General features: G+C 39.9%; 1 protein-coding gene across 1 annotated transcript in view; it reads right to left on the bottom strand.

The window, feature by feature from the left end:
• Nucleotides 1–4,393: 4,393 nt before the first annotated feature.
• The window catches only part of LOC306700812 (CD166 antigen homolog A-like), a 34,373-nt gene continuing 20,358 nt past the window's right edge, over nucleotides 4,394–18,408 (bottom strand). Inside the window, exons 2-16 of the mRNA XM_079165933.1 lie at nucleotides 15,537–15,643; nucleotides 15,113–15,329; nucleotides 14,912–14,976; nucleotides 14,416–14,503; nucleotides 14,009–14,182; nucleotides 11,914–12,038; nucleotides 11,642–11,774; nucleotides 11,180–11,292; nucleotides 10,959–11,085; nucleotides 10,346–10,467; nucleotides 8,219–8,351; nucleotides 7,457–7,486; nucleotides 6,889–7,000; nucleotides 6,105–6,240; nucleotides 4,394–6,016 (exon numbers count right to left, since the gene is read on the bottom strand). Of these exons, the coding sequence (XP_079022059.1) occupies nucleotides 6,138–6,240; nucleotides 6,889–7,000; nucleotides 7,457–7,486; nucleotides 8,219–8,351; nucleotides 10,346–10,467; nucleotides 10,959–11,085; nucleotides 11,180–11,292; nucleotides 11,642–11,774; nucleotides 11,914–12,038; nucleotides 14,009–14,182; nucleotides 14,416–14,503; nucleotides 14,912–14,976; nucleotides 15,113–15,329; nucleotides 15,537–15,643 (1,649 nt within the window). The 3' untranslated portion in view covers nucleotides 4,394–6,016; nucleotides 6,105–6,137. The remainder of the gene's footprint in view (nucleotides 6,017–6,104; nucleotides 6,241–6,888; nucleotides 7,001–7,456; nucleotides 7,487–8,218; nucleotides 8,352–10,345; nucleotides 10,468–10,958; nucleotides 11,086–11,179; nucleotides 11,293–11,641; nucleotides 11,775–11,913; nucleotides 12,039–14,008; nucleotides 14,183–14,415; nucleotides 14,504–14,911; nucleotides 14,977–15,112; nucleotides 15,330–15,536; nucleotides 15,644–18,408) is intronic.

The raw sequence follows: 18,408 nt of genomic DNA, 5'->3' as shown, positions 1-18,408 counted from the left end.
TCTGCACCTATAGAAATGGCCACACTTTAGTTGTAGTTTTTGAGAGGATAAAAGGCAGATTTGATGACATACCGATACAAGCCCTAAAGTTTAGTTCTGAGTTGAAGATGACACAAAGGTTTCTTGCTGTTGGCTTCAGGTAAGAGAATTGTTTTTTGTGGCCAGTATCTCCCTCTTATACTCAGAGCTAAAGGATGGGTTAACAATGTTTAATGTCCGTCTACTTCTTCTCACCTGCCAGAAAAAAAAAAAGATTAGCTATAGCTTGGTAGCCTCCGACAGTTATGGGGAATTTATGTAAATAACATACATCCATACATTTTTTTTTTTTTTTTTATTCAACTTTGTTTCAGACTCATGAGTCCATATAGCAAAAAAATAAAATAAAATAAAATAAAACAAAAACACAAATACAATAGCAATATATAAAATACTATACAATACGAGGACACCAAGACACAGGTGTAGTCTCTGAACAAAGAAAACGTAGTCCGTTGACAGCGCTCTTTGGGCAAGTGGTTGGGTATCACAAGGCAATGTGAGAAACACACTCACACTTATGGACAATTCACTTATCCTGCCAATGAGGAAACTGTTGCTGACACAGGATAACATGAAACATCGCACAGAAAGGCCCATCCTGTAAAACATTAGCCTTGTTTTTGTTGGGCACCAGTGTTAACCACTGCTATGACTAACGACTGTCCAGTCCAGAATTTCCCCACTGAAGAGGACAACACCGATGTGAATGACATTTACTCTGTGGCACAATCTAGACTGTGATGGAACTCTCAAGGTCTACTGTATATGTACCTCTACACGTAAATAATATTTAATCCTAATCAAAATCACATGGAATTTCTAGAATCTACTCATTGTTTGTGGACAGATTTAAAAAAAATATGTTGATTTTATGAAATATTTCCTTTAGAAAGCCACGTGCTTAGTTAACATTTATCCATTAGCCTTGGTATAAACCTATGCCTGAATATTTACTAAATGTATTTGGGGTGGGGGCCGATTGTCATACCTGCATTGGAGAAATATCTCGCTGCTTTTGGCACAAATATAACACTTCCTTTTTCTTTTTTTTTACGCATCCTTCCATCTGTTTACCACTGTTGGACCAAACAACAAGCTGCACATCCCACTAAGCCTAGTTTTGAACATTTGCAGGTCTTACATACAATAAGTATTGTTTCAACTGTCATTTCCATGACTATATTTCAAAATACAGCAGGTTCTTTATATCCCCAACGGTGCTGTAACACAGGTGGAGATGCTACGAATAATGTTTTGGTGTTTACCTGCTTTTCCCCCCAAATTAGTCAGTAGCAGTCATCAAGTTAACATATACAATACCTGCTTCTTGGCCAAGACATTGGCTGAAAGGAATACGTCATCCCAGATCTCTCTATTAATTCTTCAACTTTTTTAGTCAGGAATTTTTAACAGAAGACTTTTGAGAGAAGAACTATGCTGTTAAACAACAGCAAAACAATAATACTAAAGCTCATCAAATTGCAAGTGTCGCACAAGCTTTGTAAGTCATATATACTCTTGCACTCAGGCATATATTTTCCCTACAATTTTGCCACTTCTATGTAATTTGCCTGCTCAACATTATAGTCAAAGCCAAGGGTATATCCAATGCAGAGTGTTGGGTGAGTGCTATCAGTGAGTGATTGACGGTAAATTGTTACTTGCAGCCCACAACAGCCGTCTGGATCACTTGCAATGACAACACACAAACCCCGGCGGTCACCGCAGAGACCCTAATGCACATAAAGCAACAGGAAACAGTGTTTTGCAAGATGAATACATGACCACTGTGAAACCACACCTAATGGTCAAAGCCTACAGAAGAAAAACTTACAGTTGACAGAGCTTTCCCACCTGCCATCCTGGGAATTTGGAAAGAAACTGAGGGTTTATGGCATTTCCCTACATCTGTGTAAAATAGGGTCAGAGAATCAACAAGTGATGAAAATGCTTTTGTAATTAAAATAATGGTAAAGATTTCACCAATGACGTGAACGGGTGATTCAGACACATGTGCTATATGCATAGCACATGGTGTAAAGTAAAGATGTGGGTCTAAAGTCTAGAACAGACCATCGCATTACATGTTCCTCCAGCTCCATCTGAAGTCTTTAGGGCACAAATTCTCTTTGTCATCTTTCTGTTTTGACTGTCAGAGGACTGAAGGCCACAGAGGTCACGAGTGTAGTTTTATGTTTTGTTGTAACATGATCACAATGTAATTATCCATGAAATACTGTTGAATTATCTCAAAATGTAGACGAACATTTGAACACACAACCAGCATGTCTAGATTCTCCTGTGGTGATCTGCTGTCATCAAGAATCACAAGTGACCCAAATAGTATCTTAAAAGCTGCAACAAATGCTTCAAATGTGTGAAATCATTTAAAGTTTCCCTTCTATTTCTATGAACGAGAGAGTAGAGAAACGTGTCACCATGAACCCTCTCAACCTTTTGTATAAATACCCAGACAGAAATGAATCAATTCATGAAATATATTCATATATTTCATGAATATATTGGATCTTCTTTATGTTCTCTGTCTTTCTGTAAAGGTGTTCATGTTCAACTTGGTTCTCATCTACCTGTGAACCAACATACATATGAGTTTGTCATACATTGTTATTCTATTAGGCACTGGAGTTGGTATTACTTATCATACACTGTTACTCTTGCTTTTATTCTCATGTTGTTGTAATTTACTTTTCTATTTATATTTGACTTGTATATCCTATTTTATCTTAGCTCATGTTCTCACACTTCAGCTGTTTAAACGAGGTTTTTATTCCCAGAAGAAAACACATCACACAGATATGTTTCCAACACTGGTTGTTACAGTAATGTCTTTGAGCACAGGGTGGCAGTAGAAGCTCATTTTGTTTAGTATTATGCAGACCATCTGGTGATGACGTCCATGCTTAAATTTCTTAGTATACACTTTATTTGGAGATTGTGCATCAGCTACTAACTGGCTGAGTAGAAGCTGATGCACATACTCTCTGCATACTAATCATATGCAGAGCTATCAAGGGACTGAACCCACTGGTGACATTGGCCTTTAAATTACCTTTCAGATAATCTTTTATTAGCATTTCATTTCATGTGATTACTAAACAAATAATGTGTTTTTAGACTGTATGAAAAAGTACATCTATATCTCCAGCTGAAGTAGTTTTAATCAAATCAGGGTGTCTTTGTCCTTGTCGGCCTTCATGTCTCAAATCCAGAATCAGTCAGATTTAACATACCTTTTCTCTTCAGGAGTGTCCTTATAAGTCTGTTCTGCTTCAGTCAGTGAATGTAATGGTTTCCAAGGATGTTGTCGTTAAAGCCCCCGCACAGACACCACTACTGAATCAAAATAGATTCCAAAGATGCCATTCTAAGTTAATGGCAGTGAAGGAACGAGTATTCAGATTCTTTATTTAGTAGTAATATCATAGAGTAAAAACACTGCATTCAACATGTTTACCTCAGTAAAAGTAAAGGTATTAGCAAAACATACTTAAGTAAAAGTATTAAATAAAAAGCATGATACAATATTTCCCTCAGAACTGTGGAGTAGAGGGATATAGCAGCACAACATGGAAAGTAAAGTACCTTAAAGTGTGCTCAAACACAATACTTGAGTAAATGTACTTTCCTCAAATGTTTGGTGGTGAAAGGGTTTTGAATCTGATATGGACACAATTCACATTTCATACCTATCCGTCCATCTATTTGTTTTCCAGTTGTTTGTGGTCACACTGGCAACAGGATCGAGGCTATTTTGGTTACCGTTTCCTCAAACCTCACCTCCTTGAAATGAGGTTTAACCTGATATTGTTGACAAAACAAATGACGTTGCAGTAACAATGCAAAATCCCATATCAGTTTTGATAATTCATTTTGGATCAAATCCAAAATCCTGATCAGTTTTGTGCCGAGATTATAATTGGACAAAAATATTTCATTGTTGAAACATAACAATTTAACATATTTACAATAGCTTCTACGAGAAATGAATTTGAACACAGCATGTCACGTTCTCTCTGTTTGATATTTCTGTACCTCTGATGCAGAAACATTTTCATCACATTCCAAGATTGATTCAAACACATTTCCTCCTGCAGAACACATTACTTATATATACTGAAAGGATATTCGTTTCCACTGTTATAGTCTATTTTCTACAATATTCATAGTCTTGTAAAGCTACAGTCATCAGTCATCATACAGTCATTTGACAGAAAGCTTTTTCTTCCCAGAAGTGAAAAACATTTGGAAACCGTGTTGCTCTTTATTTCAAAAGATGAAAAATGTGAGAACTGTAACAACATAATTAATATTCAGTGGACATAACTTTTCCAAATGTACACTTTATTTTAAACAAAAGTACAAAAACAAACATCGGGTATTTACAATACTTGCATGGCAATGTTCACTTTCTTTGGTCATTCTTCCAATTTGATGGTTTTACAAACAGCAGCTTGGCGGTCTGAGATTATCACATGCTGAATCTAGTATTCAACCAGACGCTGAGCAGCCTACTGATGACTTGTAACTTAATTACACTTTTGTAACGCCTGCAAGCAATTTACCAACTGTTTCAATCAAAGTTATGAATTCTACGGATATTATTGAATTTGCCTACCTGGACATTTTTTTTTATACAATATAAATAGCAAAAAGAAAATTAAATTCACATACTTCACAATTACATCCTGTTCTCGATACATTGTCAAATGTAGTAAATGCTCTTAAAAGGACCAAATTTGTGACACGTACAGCTGCGCGTATTCCATCGTATTCTACACAAATCTGACATGAAAACATGAAGCCTAGTGCACATCACAAACTGAAGCAATTACAGGTAGATTTTCAAAAGAAGGCTAATTTATCATGACGGCTACTTTGAGATAAACACCTTGTCCTCTCTGTGTGCTCCGTCACAAAATGATGCCATAGCTACACAATAAACAATCATACCTCAACACTGATGAAGAAAAAATTGAGAATTCACTCACAGCCTTGAAACGTTCTTTCACTACTACAGGCTCAATGAGTTCTTCTTGCGTGAAAACAAACACTGGCTTTATGTAAAACAATCTGTACAGCCAAATTAAAGCCAATAGTGTGAGCTGAGTTACCCTAAACTTTCTCTCAATAATCTACCTGCCTGTGTTACACAGTGGTTATGTCGAATGTACAGTACATTTGAAAAAAAAGAAACAGGCAAAATGAACTGAGTTTCTGTTGTTTTCTGTCCTGGTTTGTTTGCAAAGAGGTACACACAATCAAAGAACAAAAAAAAATAAAAAATCATCTAATGCTAAAGAACTCTGTGCCACATCGCCTACTTCCTGCAATGTAAATCATATCACCTTCTATAACTAATGCAGAGTATAACCCCAATAACCCATAGCCCTTTCAGGAATTTCATCTCTATTTCAACATTTTTTTTTTTACGCCTAAATGAACAAACTGAAACAAATGCACAAATAAACAGATTTAGTACACTGATGTTGAAGGCAGAGGTTGTTTTGACTGTGATGACGGTGGCGGTGATGTCCCCTCGGCCCCTGCTATGTCTCCGAGGGCCAAAGAGTCAGACTAATGCAGGCCAACACATCCTTACATCAAAGGCAACTGGTCTAGTAGTAATTCTACTTGCATCAACTAACAAAACCAAAAAGATATGCATTTCCCAAATTCCATTCTAACAAACATGAGTCCTAATAGTAGACAAGTTTACACGTGTATCAGTAGTGCAGACAAGTTATGTATATCACATACAGTATCCATTCTTTGTTTCTGTTTTTTTTTAGGAATGGAGGGGTGATGGTTTGAGGGGTGAGGGGGGTGTTTGGATATGCTTTTTAGTCAAATTTTCCCTGAAACCAAATCCAAAGCGTCTTCGTCCCAATGTACACTTGTTTTTTTTCCCCAAAGACAAAGGTGAAGAGAAATGTGCAAAAGTTCCACGTTCCCACTGTGAAGAAGAGAATGAAATGTTGTTTAAAAAGAGAATGACTTTGCTCATCTTTATTTCTAAGGCATACGATGGAAACGTTTTCTACCTTTCACATTTCCAAAGCATGGCTGCCGTTTCTTTACACCTCAGCTTTTTGGCTGTTCTCCTCCACTTTCTCCTCCAGTTTTTTCTCCTCCTCAGAGGACCCGTCCTCATTTTCACCGGTCTTCCAGCTTCCCTGCCTGTTTAGAATGAAACATTGTTACCCAACATGCTGATATTTCTTCCCTCTACAGTCATTTGTATGAAAAACAAACTTTATATGGTAGGACGGTATGTGGCCTAGATATGTGCTACATAACATCTAATATTCACTGTTCACTTGCACTTGATGGGAACTTGGTGGTGACTTAGTATACTCAAGAGGAAAACTACTATCTGTATATTTCACAAAAATATCTGTATATGGATTTGCATATTTGTTTTCTGCTGTAATACTGCTCTCAGTATCTCAGTTTCGATGCCAAAATATACAAAAAAGTTAACAATATTTAAACCTTGTACCTATATGCAATACAAAATACTCTGTCTGTATATATAATATTCTTTATTTTAATTTGTTTCTATTTTCTATTTTATTTTTTTTGAGTTTATTGTGAACTATTGTTTTACTTAGTTTAATATTTATATACTGCTGCTCTTGTTTTTTACTCTGTATCTTGTGTGCGCTGTTTGCTGCTGTGATCCTGTAAATTTCCCCACTGCGGGACTAATAAAGGATGAAGGATTATCTTATCTTATCTCATCTTACATAATAATGCACGTCTAATAAATGTCATAGTTTTACAACTGTATTAGGATTCGTAGGAAGGTCAGTGTTCACTTCTTACTTGGATTTCTTCATGTAGACCCAGTATGCCAGGCCAATAACCACCGTGGCGAGGAGGAGACCGACCACAACTCCAACCACCACCTTGGTTTGGTCGTTATCATCCGATTGGTCTGTAAGACAAAACAGAAACATGAGAGACCCGGGAGACACATTTCAGTATGAAACCCCAGTCTCACTGCATACTAATACAGGGAAGCAAAAAAAGTCATGATGTGCAATAAATGCATTGATGAATGGACACATCCACACTGTACATGGTTGTGACTCATTGAGTTAAATGTTAATGACAGATATTCATTAACCAACGGGATTATGGACAATGTTGACATTTTGTCAGGATGCTGGTAGCTCCACTCCTCTTAGTCCTTCATATCTGTGTTTTATTAACGACAGCACACTGTCCAAAGATTGATTTTCCAGTTGAAGAGTCCAAGGTGATGTTAAAGGTAAATATTGAATCAAGAGCCTTCCTTCAGTGAGCAACATTTGATTCCCCCAAAGACTTTACTCCCCCCCCCCCCCCCCTCCCACCCATTCTTACAAGCAAGAAGACCGCTACAACTTACCTTGTTTATCCATTCTCACCTCCTCAATTACTGAAATCAGATATAAAATAAAATTAACTTCCAACAAAAAAGAAAAAAAATCAAGCGTGACGTCCAGAAAAGAATACCACTCTAACTCTATTCTACTTCTGCATGCAAGAAGTTCAACAGAGGGAACAGATTAAATCCAGCATCCCAACATACACACCACTGAGTGAAGGGGGGAGGGGAGGGGGGGGAGAGAGATGAAATGCTGTCCCAAACGCGCAGGAATGAGTAAGCAAGGGAGAGCAACGGATGATGTTAACAGTGTCTACAAAGTGCTAAGAGCATGCGATGACGACATTTGGACACTGGTGAGATGTTAGAAGTTAAATCATCAAAAGGCAAACAACTACTTATGTAACGAAACAGAAATCTGTTCACACTTTAAAAGAAGCGAAAATAATTGTATTAAATGATTAAAGTAAACTGCTTGGGTCGATTATATAAAAGTAGTTCTTGTGTCATAAAGGTTTGTGTCAGCCCAAAAGTCTGCGATTTTTTTATCCACCGATAAAAAAAAATCCGTAACTATGTGTGTTTACTCTCCAGCACATACCTGCTAAATTGGGGTAGTTTTATTCAAAATATTTTTTTGCATTATGTAAAGTCGACATGCAGACAGAAAGAGTTAGTGAGCAGAGTAGAAAAAACATCTGCAAAGGCAGGTTAAGAGTTAGTCTTTCGGAAAAACACGAAGCGGAGAGAGACGAGAGGACCATACTGCCACTTTGTACTTACGGGATGACACATTTATAGTCCTACTGTCCGCGCCAAACTCATTGGACACCGAACAAGAGACGGTAAGATTTGCAGCAGGCACAACTGTGATCTTGTGTGTTATCTTTCCGTTGACGAAGGGACTCTCATCAAGCTGAACGATAGGAGAAAAAAAGCACAAATGTTAGTATTCACATATCTAACTTCATTGTTTCTGATCCTGCCACACGCGTAAGAAGTGTATGTTTCATACCACTAGGGGGCGGCATTGGATTGATATGAGCCTTTGACAAAGACGCAGCGTGTGCCTCTGGGATATAGACACTTAAGTCCCACAGGAAAACCCCAGACACAAAGACGAACTGCCAACACCCTTTTCTATGTCCTCTACATATACAAGAGGATGTGGCAATTTTGTAAATACCCATTACCGAGCCTGTATTCAAGCCTTACATTACCGTCTCTGTGAATAGGCTTTAAAGGACAGGATGAGAGGATTTAAAATAAACTTGGGACTGAAATGTAGAAATGTGTGTTATCTCCATAAATTCATTATCCTTAAGTGAATGAGTGCTGTGCACCTTTGGAGTTGATTAATTACGACACACGAGTTCAGGTTTTGAGGATAGAAACTGAGTGAAAGGGCTGAATAGAATTGGAACCATCCCACAACCCCTCAGGTTAACGTGAAATTCAAACTGCTTCAATGAGTGGTTCTGCTATCAGTGTGCACACAGGTACACCACGGAAACAAAAGAGGGGAAAAAAGGGTCCATTTAAAAAAAGAAAAATTGTCTCTGACTGGTGCAAAACACTGTGTTTAGAGCCTCAGAGAAAATGAAGAAATGTACTCTTTCGAAACACTGAGCACAACCGCCTAGAAATGTTTGGACTAGATAAGTGTGGTAGCTGGGGAAAACACTAACAGTGCAAACTGCTATGCACATAACAGGGAGTATTCACTTGATGGCAAAAGCAAAGCATAAACTGTCTCAGGAACAAGACACTGGCAAACCTTGGGCTTTTTTGTTTCCTCACAATGGACGCAGGCTGAAACAGATTGGTTGGTTTTGAGCGAAAAAAAAACGTCCATCTCACTTTAACAACCAGACTCAGTGGTTTGTCAAGCATAACCTGCTGCACATAGACATCATCTACAATACGCCGTTGATACTTTATTGATAACATTTTGATGCTGTTGCCTAAAGATCTCATTGCAGACTCTGTACTGCAGGACAAACAAGTTGCCGTCTTCCATAGGAAGACCACTGTCAGAACATGGATTTATATGACAACCAGTATTGAACAGTGAAGGGAGGACTGAGAGAAACATTCACAGCATTCTGAATGAAAACGTTAGTTCAAATGTGATTCCAGGTGGTCAGGAGGACCTGAGGAACAACTGCTGGTATCCATCCTGTCTAATCAATAAACCGTTAAATCCAAATGTGGCGGAACACACAAGTTAACAAGCACACAAGGGAAACCCTATCACCATAATCTAGGATTGAGAAATTGGTTTGTTTTGGTTCATTGGGTTGTATAAACTGCGGTTCAGTTATTGAAGTTATGCATAGGCCAATTTAGGACATTTTACAAGTTTTGCAATAGCTGATTCCAATGAAGCAATACAGATTTCATTCCAGTTTAAAAGTTATAATCCTTGAGATTTTAATGAAAACAAACCCTTTTTCTATGTTATTCAATGTCAGCATTTGTTTTTTCAGCAATAGCCCTACAATGTATTAATATTCATTCATGTTTTTAGAGTGGAAGGGTTCACCTAACATAGACTTACATTCACACACCCTCATTCACAGCTCCCCAATAGGTTAACATCCTAAAACTGGTCAAAATACCACGTGTCTGCAGTTTGTTTGTCTGCAGCTTCGTGCTACACGCTGTCAGTTTACTTTTTGTTTCAACGAGTTTGTGAGTTGCATCCCCCACTAAAACTCGGGAGTCATCACTCTGGCATAGACATCATAAAAAGAAATGTTCCTCGAGTACATTAAACGGTTCATATTCAGCCTTACACCAAATCTAATATTCACCGTGTCCATCCATTTAGAAAGTCCTTCGTGTAACTGTTTTGGGGCACGGACGATGTCCGATACCTTCAACCGTAAAAAACATGAGTGTGCATACCGAGGTGCCGTTGATGCTCCAGGAAACAGCTGGCTTTGGAGAACCTTCGACCTCACAGATCAGGACTTTATGTGTGCCGTCTTCACCGCGTTTTTTGGACAGCCGTTTGATAACTGGAACACCTGCAACAGGACGTAACTCTTCAGATACATCTGAATGAGTGCACGTGTGGCGTGAATGGTTGCATTTCATTCATGCACGCACACCAAATGACGGAAGAAAGTCTTACTTAATTCCTACTGAAAAGAGTAGTTTGACATTTTGGAAAAAAAAACAAACGCTTCCTCTCGTTCTTGCAGAGAGGCAGACGAGTAGATCGATACCATTCTCAATGTCTGTAAGGAAAGTATGTCGCAACAGCCAGCAGACAGTTAGCTTAGCTTATCATAAAGACTGGAAAACCTTGAAACTAGTCTGTCCAAAGGTAACAAAAGGTGCCTACTAGCACCTCCACAGCTCACTAATTACACACTTTTTAACTTGTTTTCTGTTCCCTCGTGTTTCCTGTATCTAAGCTAAACTAATCTGACCTGCCGCTGGTTGTAGCTTGTACAGCAACTAAGCAAATAATAATATTTCCCAAAAATCTCCCGAGTTTCCTTTAAGCCCTTACCTTCGACAACCAGCTCAAGAAAATCTTTTTGGGTGAGGAGCCCCATCGTCACCTCACACTCATAGCGGCCGGAGTCAGCGTAAGTCAGCTTGGCAAACTCGGGCTCTTTGTCCAGTTTAACATTGTCCTGAAATGAATGAAATGGATACCAGCACGGTCAACAACAACCAGAAATGTTTCTTCAGCGATTCAGACTTTGCTGTATAAGCGATTGATTTTACCTTTGTCCAGGTGACCTTGGAGTCTCCAGAGGCATTAATCTGGAGAGTTAGATCCAAAGCCTGACCGGCCTTCTTGACGATGTTTCCAGAGGGGCTTAAATTGATGTCTAGGTCTAACAAGAGAGGGGAGAGGATGGTCAGGAGATTGTTCAGAGGCATGACAAGGGTCGAAGCATTCCTGTTGTTAACCACACAACCCTGCACTTGGCTCAGGGCCCTGCAGATGCAGCTTATTAGAGGCAGAGCGCTTGAAACAACATTTCTCTTCATATAGCACAGTAAGACGGGGTAAGCTGGCAAGGAGGGACATTAGGATGATCTTTTCATTAGCAAATTAGCTTTTATCGGAACAAAAAAGATTACAGGTAGAAAAGGAAATTACGCTGACAATTACTCTGGCGTGTGGCAAAATTGTCGTAATTTCTACTTTTCAAATAAATACAACGTGTTGTGGTCGCTTACAGCTGACTGTGATGTCCTTAGATGCTTCCATTGTTGGGTCGTCAACAAGAGAGCATTTGTATTCACCGGTGGAGTCACGTGAAACATCCGTGATGGTGTAAGTGTCGGTGTTTTCCACTTTCACCAACTCTCCCTTCAAAGACATACAATCAAACAATGGTGGGTATTTAGTTTTCAATGGCTTATTGAAGGAAAACAACACAATACATGCAATGAGCATGAATGGAATACATTTCTGAGCGTCTCCATGAGATATTGACGAGCATGTGTACCTTGAGGTGGAAGTTAAAGGCGGTAGGAGCTGGGTTACCATCTGCCAGACACTTCAGAGTCACGTTGCCTCCTTCGACAAGAGGCTCCTGAGCAGTTACCTGAAGGTCGATGTTCTCTGTGGAGTCTGTGCAGAGGATAGGAGACGGAGAGTCAGAGAGGGGATGTATGTGAGGGTGGAGGGCGTATTAAGTGAAGCGCGTGGCTCCAACAGCTGACCGCGGGGACTGCAGAGATCTGCTGTGTCAGCACGCTACAGAGAGCGCTCAGTATTTGTTATGACCAACGTAAAAATGCAGCTGAAAAGATGAATCGTGGTCATATTCTAAGGCATTAGACCAAACAATCAATGTTTCTGCTCCGTCTGATACAAACTCTTCACATTTCTTATAAGAAAGTGGCACAGATAAGTTTTAACTTTAAAAGGTTGAGCAGATAACTTCAATATTTAATGCTGCGTTCGGTATAAATCCCACTACAGCGCTTCAGAATCCACACCTCATTTTTCAACCGTCGCTATTAAAAGGTGCTGTTACTGTTGTCTTTCTTGGCTGGAAGCAAAAGAATGACATAAAACACTGTTAATATATCCTGGAAAAGGCAGTCTGTATCCACTGGCTACAGCTGGGCTTTATAAAAGAGATTTTAGTCTTTGTTGAGAGCTTATGATCGGGAATGTAGTCCAGTCCTGGAGAGACACTGTGAGTGATGATGAAGAAACTTTACCTCAATGAAATAGTCGGGCTAGTGATACCGTTGACTGTATTTTTAAATTCACATCAGTATAAATTGATTGTGAGTGATTTCCTACAAGTGGAGAAACCCTCTGCTGCAGTGTTGTTTTCCTAACCTTTCAACAGCACGACTGGAATACGGTCAGACCTGCCTTAAGTCTCCACTCTCCAATTATTTTAAAAATAGGAAATATTTATAAAAATCTAGTCTGCGTCTGGATCTCGACCAAAATACCCAAGCCGATTTAGAATTGTTGTTGTTTTCATAATTTATATGGACATACCAAAGTAAGTGAGGAACATGTGCTAAAATACTGCGTATTCACTTTCTTGCAGAAAGTTTGAGGAGAGGATCGACGCTACTCTCATATTCACTACCGTTCAAAAGTTTGGGGTCACTTAGAAATGTCCTTATTTCTGAAAGAAAAGCACTGTTTCTTTCAATGAAGATAACATTAAATGAATCAGAAATACACTCTATACATTGTTAATGTGGTTATTGACTATTTTAGGTGGAAACGTCTGGTTTTAATGAAATATCTACATAAGAGTATCTGGAGCGTCACATTTGTGGGTTCGATTATACTCAACATGGCCAGAAAAAGAGAACTTTCATGTGAAACTCGCCAGTCTATTCTTGTTCTTAGAAATGAAGGCGATTCCATGCGAGAAATTGCGAAGGAACTGAAAATTGACACAAAATTGTCTGGGTGACCCCAAACATTTGAACGGTAGTGTAGGTCTGTTAAATATGAAGCTACTGCAGGAGACGGTCGTCTTAACTCAGCATAAAGACTGGAAACGGGTAAACATCCAGCCTGGCTCTGTGCAAGGGTAACCAATCCTTCTACCAGCACCTCTAAAGCTAATTAACACGTCGTATGTCATTTGTTGTATTTGTACTAACATTTTTTTTTTTTTTTACCTATGAACCTTGCCAGGCTAGTTGTTTCCCCCCCGCTTTCCCTGTCTCCAGTCTTTATCCTAAGCTAAATGAACCAGCTGCTGGCTGTAGCTTCATATTTACAGTGCTGCCATGAGACGCGAATAAGTACTCAAAAGGTTGAATTAATACTTTAAGAAATCCTGGAAAATGTGTGGATTCACAGCCGGATCCTGAAAAAAAATAACCCACTGCACCGTGGCACATGATGTAACTTTAGATTAAATATTACTTTAAGTCTGTGAGCTGGTTTTTGAAAACATGCTTACAATTCAATAAATATATTTCCTTTGGAGAGGTAAATAAAAAACTAGCATTAGTTTAGTCTTTCATTTTGTGCAGAAGTTAGTTTGACAACAGCTGGTCTGCAGTTCAGCAAGTGTGTCCAGTGAGGGTTGTTAGCGAGGTTAGAGGACTCACAGGTGACAGTGAAGGTTGCTGGAGAGGACACCAGCTCTGTGCCCACAGTGGGCTGAGTGCTGCAGGTGAACTCAGCGTCCGTGTCTTCCTTCTTGGCCGAGAACTCCAGCGTGGAAGAAGTAGTTGAAAGGCCAGTAACAGGGTCCACCAGCACTGAAGCCTGGATGGAAATCCCTAGACAGAAAACAAACAACTCCGTTTGAATAACTCTAAAAAGTAGAAAATGGTGCATTCTACAAACACTGCATTCTCACAGTCAGCGAGTTCAATTCCTCACTGAAGGATGATTTACTGTCCCAGTCACAGAGAATAACTACATCTGTGTATGTAACATTTAAAAATGTCAGCCCCCCAAAGAGCTGATTTGTTGGCATTTATAATCATCCAACCGCATGAAGAAAACACACCTTTCCCATCAGCCACCAGAGGTGTGTTGTTCTTGAGCCATGTGATAGTTGCAGCTGGATTGGAGTCTTTTGCAACACATGTCCCAAGCTGTGGAACAAAAACAAATAAAAAAGAACACAACTTGAGAAAAATAGCAAAAAAACTACACTTGGAAAGAGAAATAGTGAAGAAACAAAAACATTTGATGAATTTAGAATAAATCTGCATCGTTTTAAATGACCAAACATCTGTGCAAATTGGCATTTTCAGAGTCTTTCCGACCATGAAATGCCCTAAGCACTTCTTAAGCCCCTCAGATCCTTTGGGCATTTTAATTGCTGTAGAGGAGATTCTGCTCTTTAGTAATTCATGAGAATCACTTCAAAGAACTCATTACTGTAGTAACATGGTCTCTGCAATGCCTCAAGTTACCTTAGCCCAAGTGAGGGATTTCCCTTGGTGGTTTACCGCGTAAAATAATGTAGATATAAGCAATGTTTATCATAAAAAACCCACCTGAGTAAGTTTGCCAATCTCGAGCTCGTCCGCTTTGTCAGAAATCTCCAGGCCTGCCGGCGTCTCTACAATACATTAAAACATGTTTTAATTAATGAACAGGGTGTTAGAGTGGCTGATTTTTGTGCTGCACGTCAGTCATTACAGCACTTCAACTGAAGTAATCCAAGTTATTTCAGACGCATGCCAGCTTGCACTCACTGTAGATCACCACATTAACTGGATATTCTGCGATGTCTGCACCAACCACCACCATGCAGGTGAAAGTGCGCTGGTCAGTCAGCTTGGCTGCAGAAAGCAGCAGGCTGGAGTTTGCACCCATGCTAACGCGACCCTTGTATTCATCAGTGGCGCTGATTGAGACATCCTGGTCTTTCTGCTTGACCAGCAGGTCTCCCGAAAGTCCCGCTCCTTTGTCCTGGAGAGCAGAGCAGAGAGGCATTGACTTCCAGTTCCAATAAGAAGCACACAGCGTTTTTTTGTTCTGTTCATACAGTGTCATAGGGAGGGACAGATGGGCGGCCTAATGCACATGGGCACTCAGACTGGGCGTGGTTCAGACGTGATAAGTGGGTGTCAGACGGAGATCACCGTTTTGAATCTATTGACCTTCGGTATGACTTACATATTTCCATTTAGTTATCATGATGTCTTCTGCTTTCATGGCTCCGATGTTGCAGGGGATCTCGAATGTTTCCCCATACAGGCCGATAACGGTCTCCAAACCGCTCACTGCGAAAGAGGAAAAAAAAAGAGAAATAATTTTCAATTACTTTGTCAGAAGGGCTGCTCTGGTCAGCTCCAACACAGCGTGATATTCTTCAAGGGGAAAATTGAAATCCGTTATTATTCTGAATGCTTAAGTCGTCCCCTCTTTCTGTACATATTTGACTGCCATTTATCAATACCACTTAGTGTTCACTAAGAACAGCAGCTTCTGTGGAGTTCTGCTAATTGTACAGCCCCCCCGTGGTAAAAAAACAACCGGAAAAACCTGCTCAAAATTTCTTTAAAAACATCACCATGGAGACCAAGTGCTTGAGAGGGGGGGATGGGAGGAGGGAGGCAGCAGAAGAGTCTCAATGGGCTGCGGTGAGGGGTTAGAGCCAGAGGGCTCCAGGGAAGAAGAGGCTGCCATGGCCCCGACTGAAAATGAGGCGCTGCTCAGTTTTTGGTATTCAGATTCACATTTCAGACCTCTCTGGGTTCAGGCTAAAGTTAATGCACGAGTGGGCGCGTGGAGACCAAAAAATCTGACAGCTAAAATCCAAAACAGCTCATCAGCTGCTCAGCAAAGTGTAAGAGCACAAAGTGGAGGCCAAACCCTATTCCATCTGTTGAATCGGTGAATGTTCGTCGACTTTACAGGATAAGTGCAAAACAATGTGTGCATTCAACCCTGAAATTGTGTGATTGTATTCACGCACAACAAAACTGCTGCAAACTGTAATGTCATTTCTGCACTGCAACTAAAGTTTTAGTCCCACGTTCCCTCCGAGCTCCACGGACATTTAAAGGTTTCCTCAGAGTGGTGCAAAGACGGGGCGGCAAATTCATTTGCTACTCATTTGAATCCCGTTTGAATGAAAGTAAATACTTCTACGATGGTTACCATTGTGTACATCAGGGCGGAGTAACAACTGGGACCATTAAGGCGGAATGGCACAGCGGCTTGTGATGTCAGAATGAGCACAAACGTTCTGCTTCCTACTCCGTCTGTTTGTTTTCCCACAAGTTAAACCCCTTCTGTCAAGTGTCATTTTCACATCAAGACAATAAGACGCGTTGCTAAATGGCTGGTGCTCTTATAATGTTGTCACAACTCACAACAATAACAAACAGTTCGCCTCAACTAAACACAGTCTGCCGTCCTCCTGACACCGAACAACTTCCCACTCCCGACACGCGTCACTCATCTTTATGAGGTGTCAGCTCTGAAACAACATTGAGCCTGACGCTGAACTAACCAGAGTCAGTACCGCCTGTCAGGAAAGCCAATACAGCAAGCGGATGACAAACAACAGACAATTTAATAATGTCATTTTCTACAGAGCATGTCCTGCTGTATGTTCAGCTCTGATGCAGTTTCTTTTTAAATTGTTTCCTGCCAGTTGTGTTACTAATGCGACTGCCCTGCCCTGTGGCCACTAGTCTAGTGAGAGTTCTACATTTGGGAAATCTACTTATTTATTTTGGGGAGAGTAAGAATTCAGTCGCGTTTCTGTTAGATTTGAAGCAGGATAGCTTAGCCTAGCTTAAAGACAGCTAGCCTGACTCTGTGCAAAGGTTACAAAATTCACCAGCCAGCACCTCTAACGCTCACTCATGAATTGTGTTATATCCCATTTGTTTAATCTGTACAAAAAATGTAAAACATCTAAAAAAAAGAAGGGTTTTCAGGACCAGGCTGGTTGTTTCATTGTATCCAATATTCATGCTAAGCTAAGCTAGCAGTGTCCCGACAGTACATCCATTAAACATATACGAGTGTGGTATCGATCTTCTCGTGCAACGGTGTCTGTCCAAAAATGTCTTTCCCCTTAATTAATATCCACAGTAGCCTAAACTATCACTGGCTGCTTCATGCACATTCATTCACAAGTAGAATGCCCCATTTTATAATCTTTGTATATTTTGTTCAAAACAGGAAATATAATCAAACAAAAAGACTGAACTGAATAACCATTTTTATTGTTTGCTAATTCACTATGACATCCTTTTAGAGACAGATTGATGGATGCACAAACATAAGGAATTACCCATACAGAGACCAGGAAACACAAATATACACAGAAGAGAACAACAGGGCTTTAAACATGCATTAGATAAAGCTGTGGTGATGACTATAATCTGTTTTCTTTAAAGCTTTATCTGGGAGCATCGAAGCAATGTAACACACAATAAAAACCTATTAAACACTGATCGTGCTGCACGTCAACCACATAGATACAATTCCTGCATTTAAATAAGGCTCAGCGACATTTAATAGTGACAGCAAGGGATAAAAACAAACCTCACCACATTTCAACAGCTGACAGCTTTACCAGGAATTCTTCACCAAACACAGGGATAAGCTGTCACTTGTCAACTGCAGCACAATTAAAACCGTCTCCTGCATTGATTCCTCTTATTATCCATGATTTGCCACACCTACAGCCTGCTCCTTTCACATCATGAAGTGAATTCAAAGGATTACAAGCTTCTTTAGAATCAAGTCAAGATTTGATCGGCCTCAATAAGTCATTTTGCTTACATTACCCAACTTAAGCACATTTTCTGCATTCCAGTATTCACGAGTATGCCATAATGGCTCTTTACTTAATCGTTTGATGAAATCTATATAGTTGTGTACGGGCAGCAAATGTGCCGTAAATGTGTGCCGGTATTTCACAGAGTCTTGCTCACATCAAGATCTTGGCAACTGGGTGTACATCAGTCCCATCCACCTGAAATGGTGATGCAGATTACTGGTGCAAACACAGTATGCTAATGTGGCC

This window comes from Pholis gunnellus (genome assembly GCF_910591455.1).
Source record: "Pholis gunnellus genome assembly, chromosome: 9".
Taxonomy (NCBI): domain Eukaryota; kingdom Metazoa; phylum Chordata; class Actinopteri; order Perciformes; family Pholidae; genus Pholis; species Pholis gunnellus.
The sequence above is the reverse complement of the archived record's forward strand: the minus strand, read 5'-3'. Positions and strand labels throughout refer to the sequence as shown.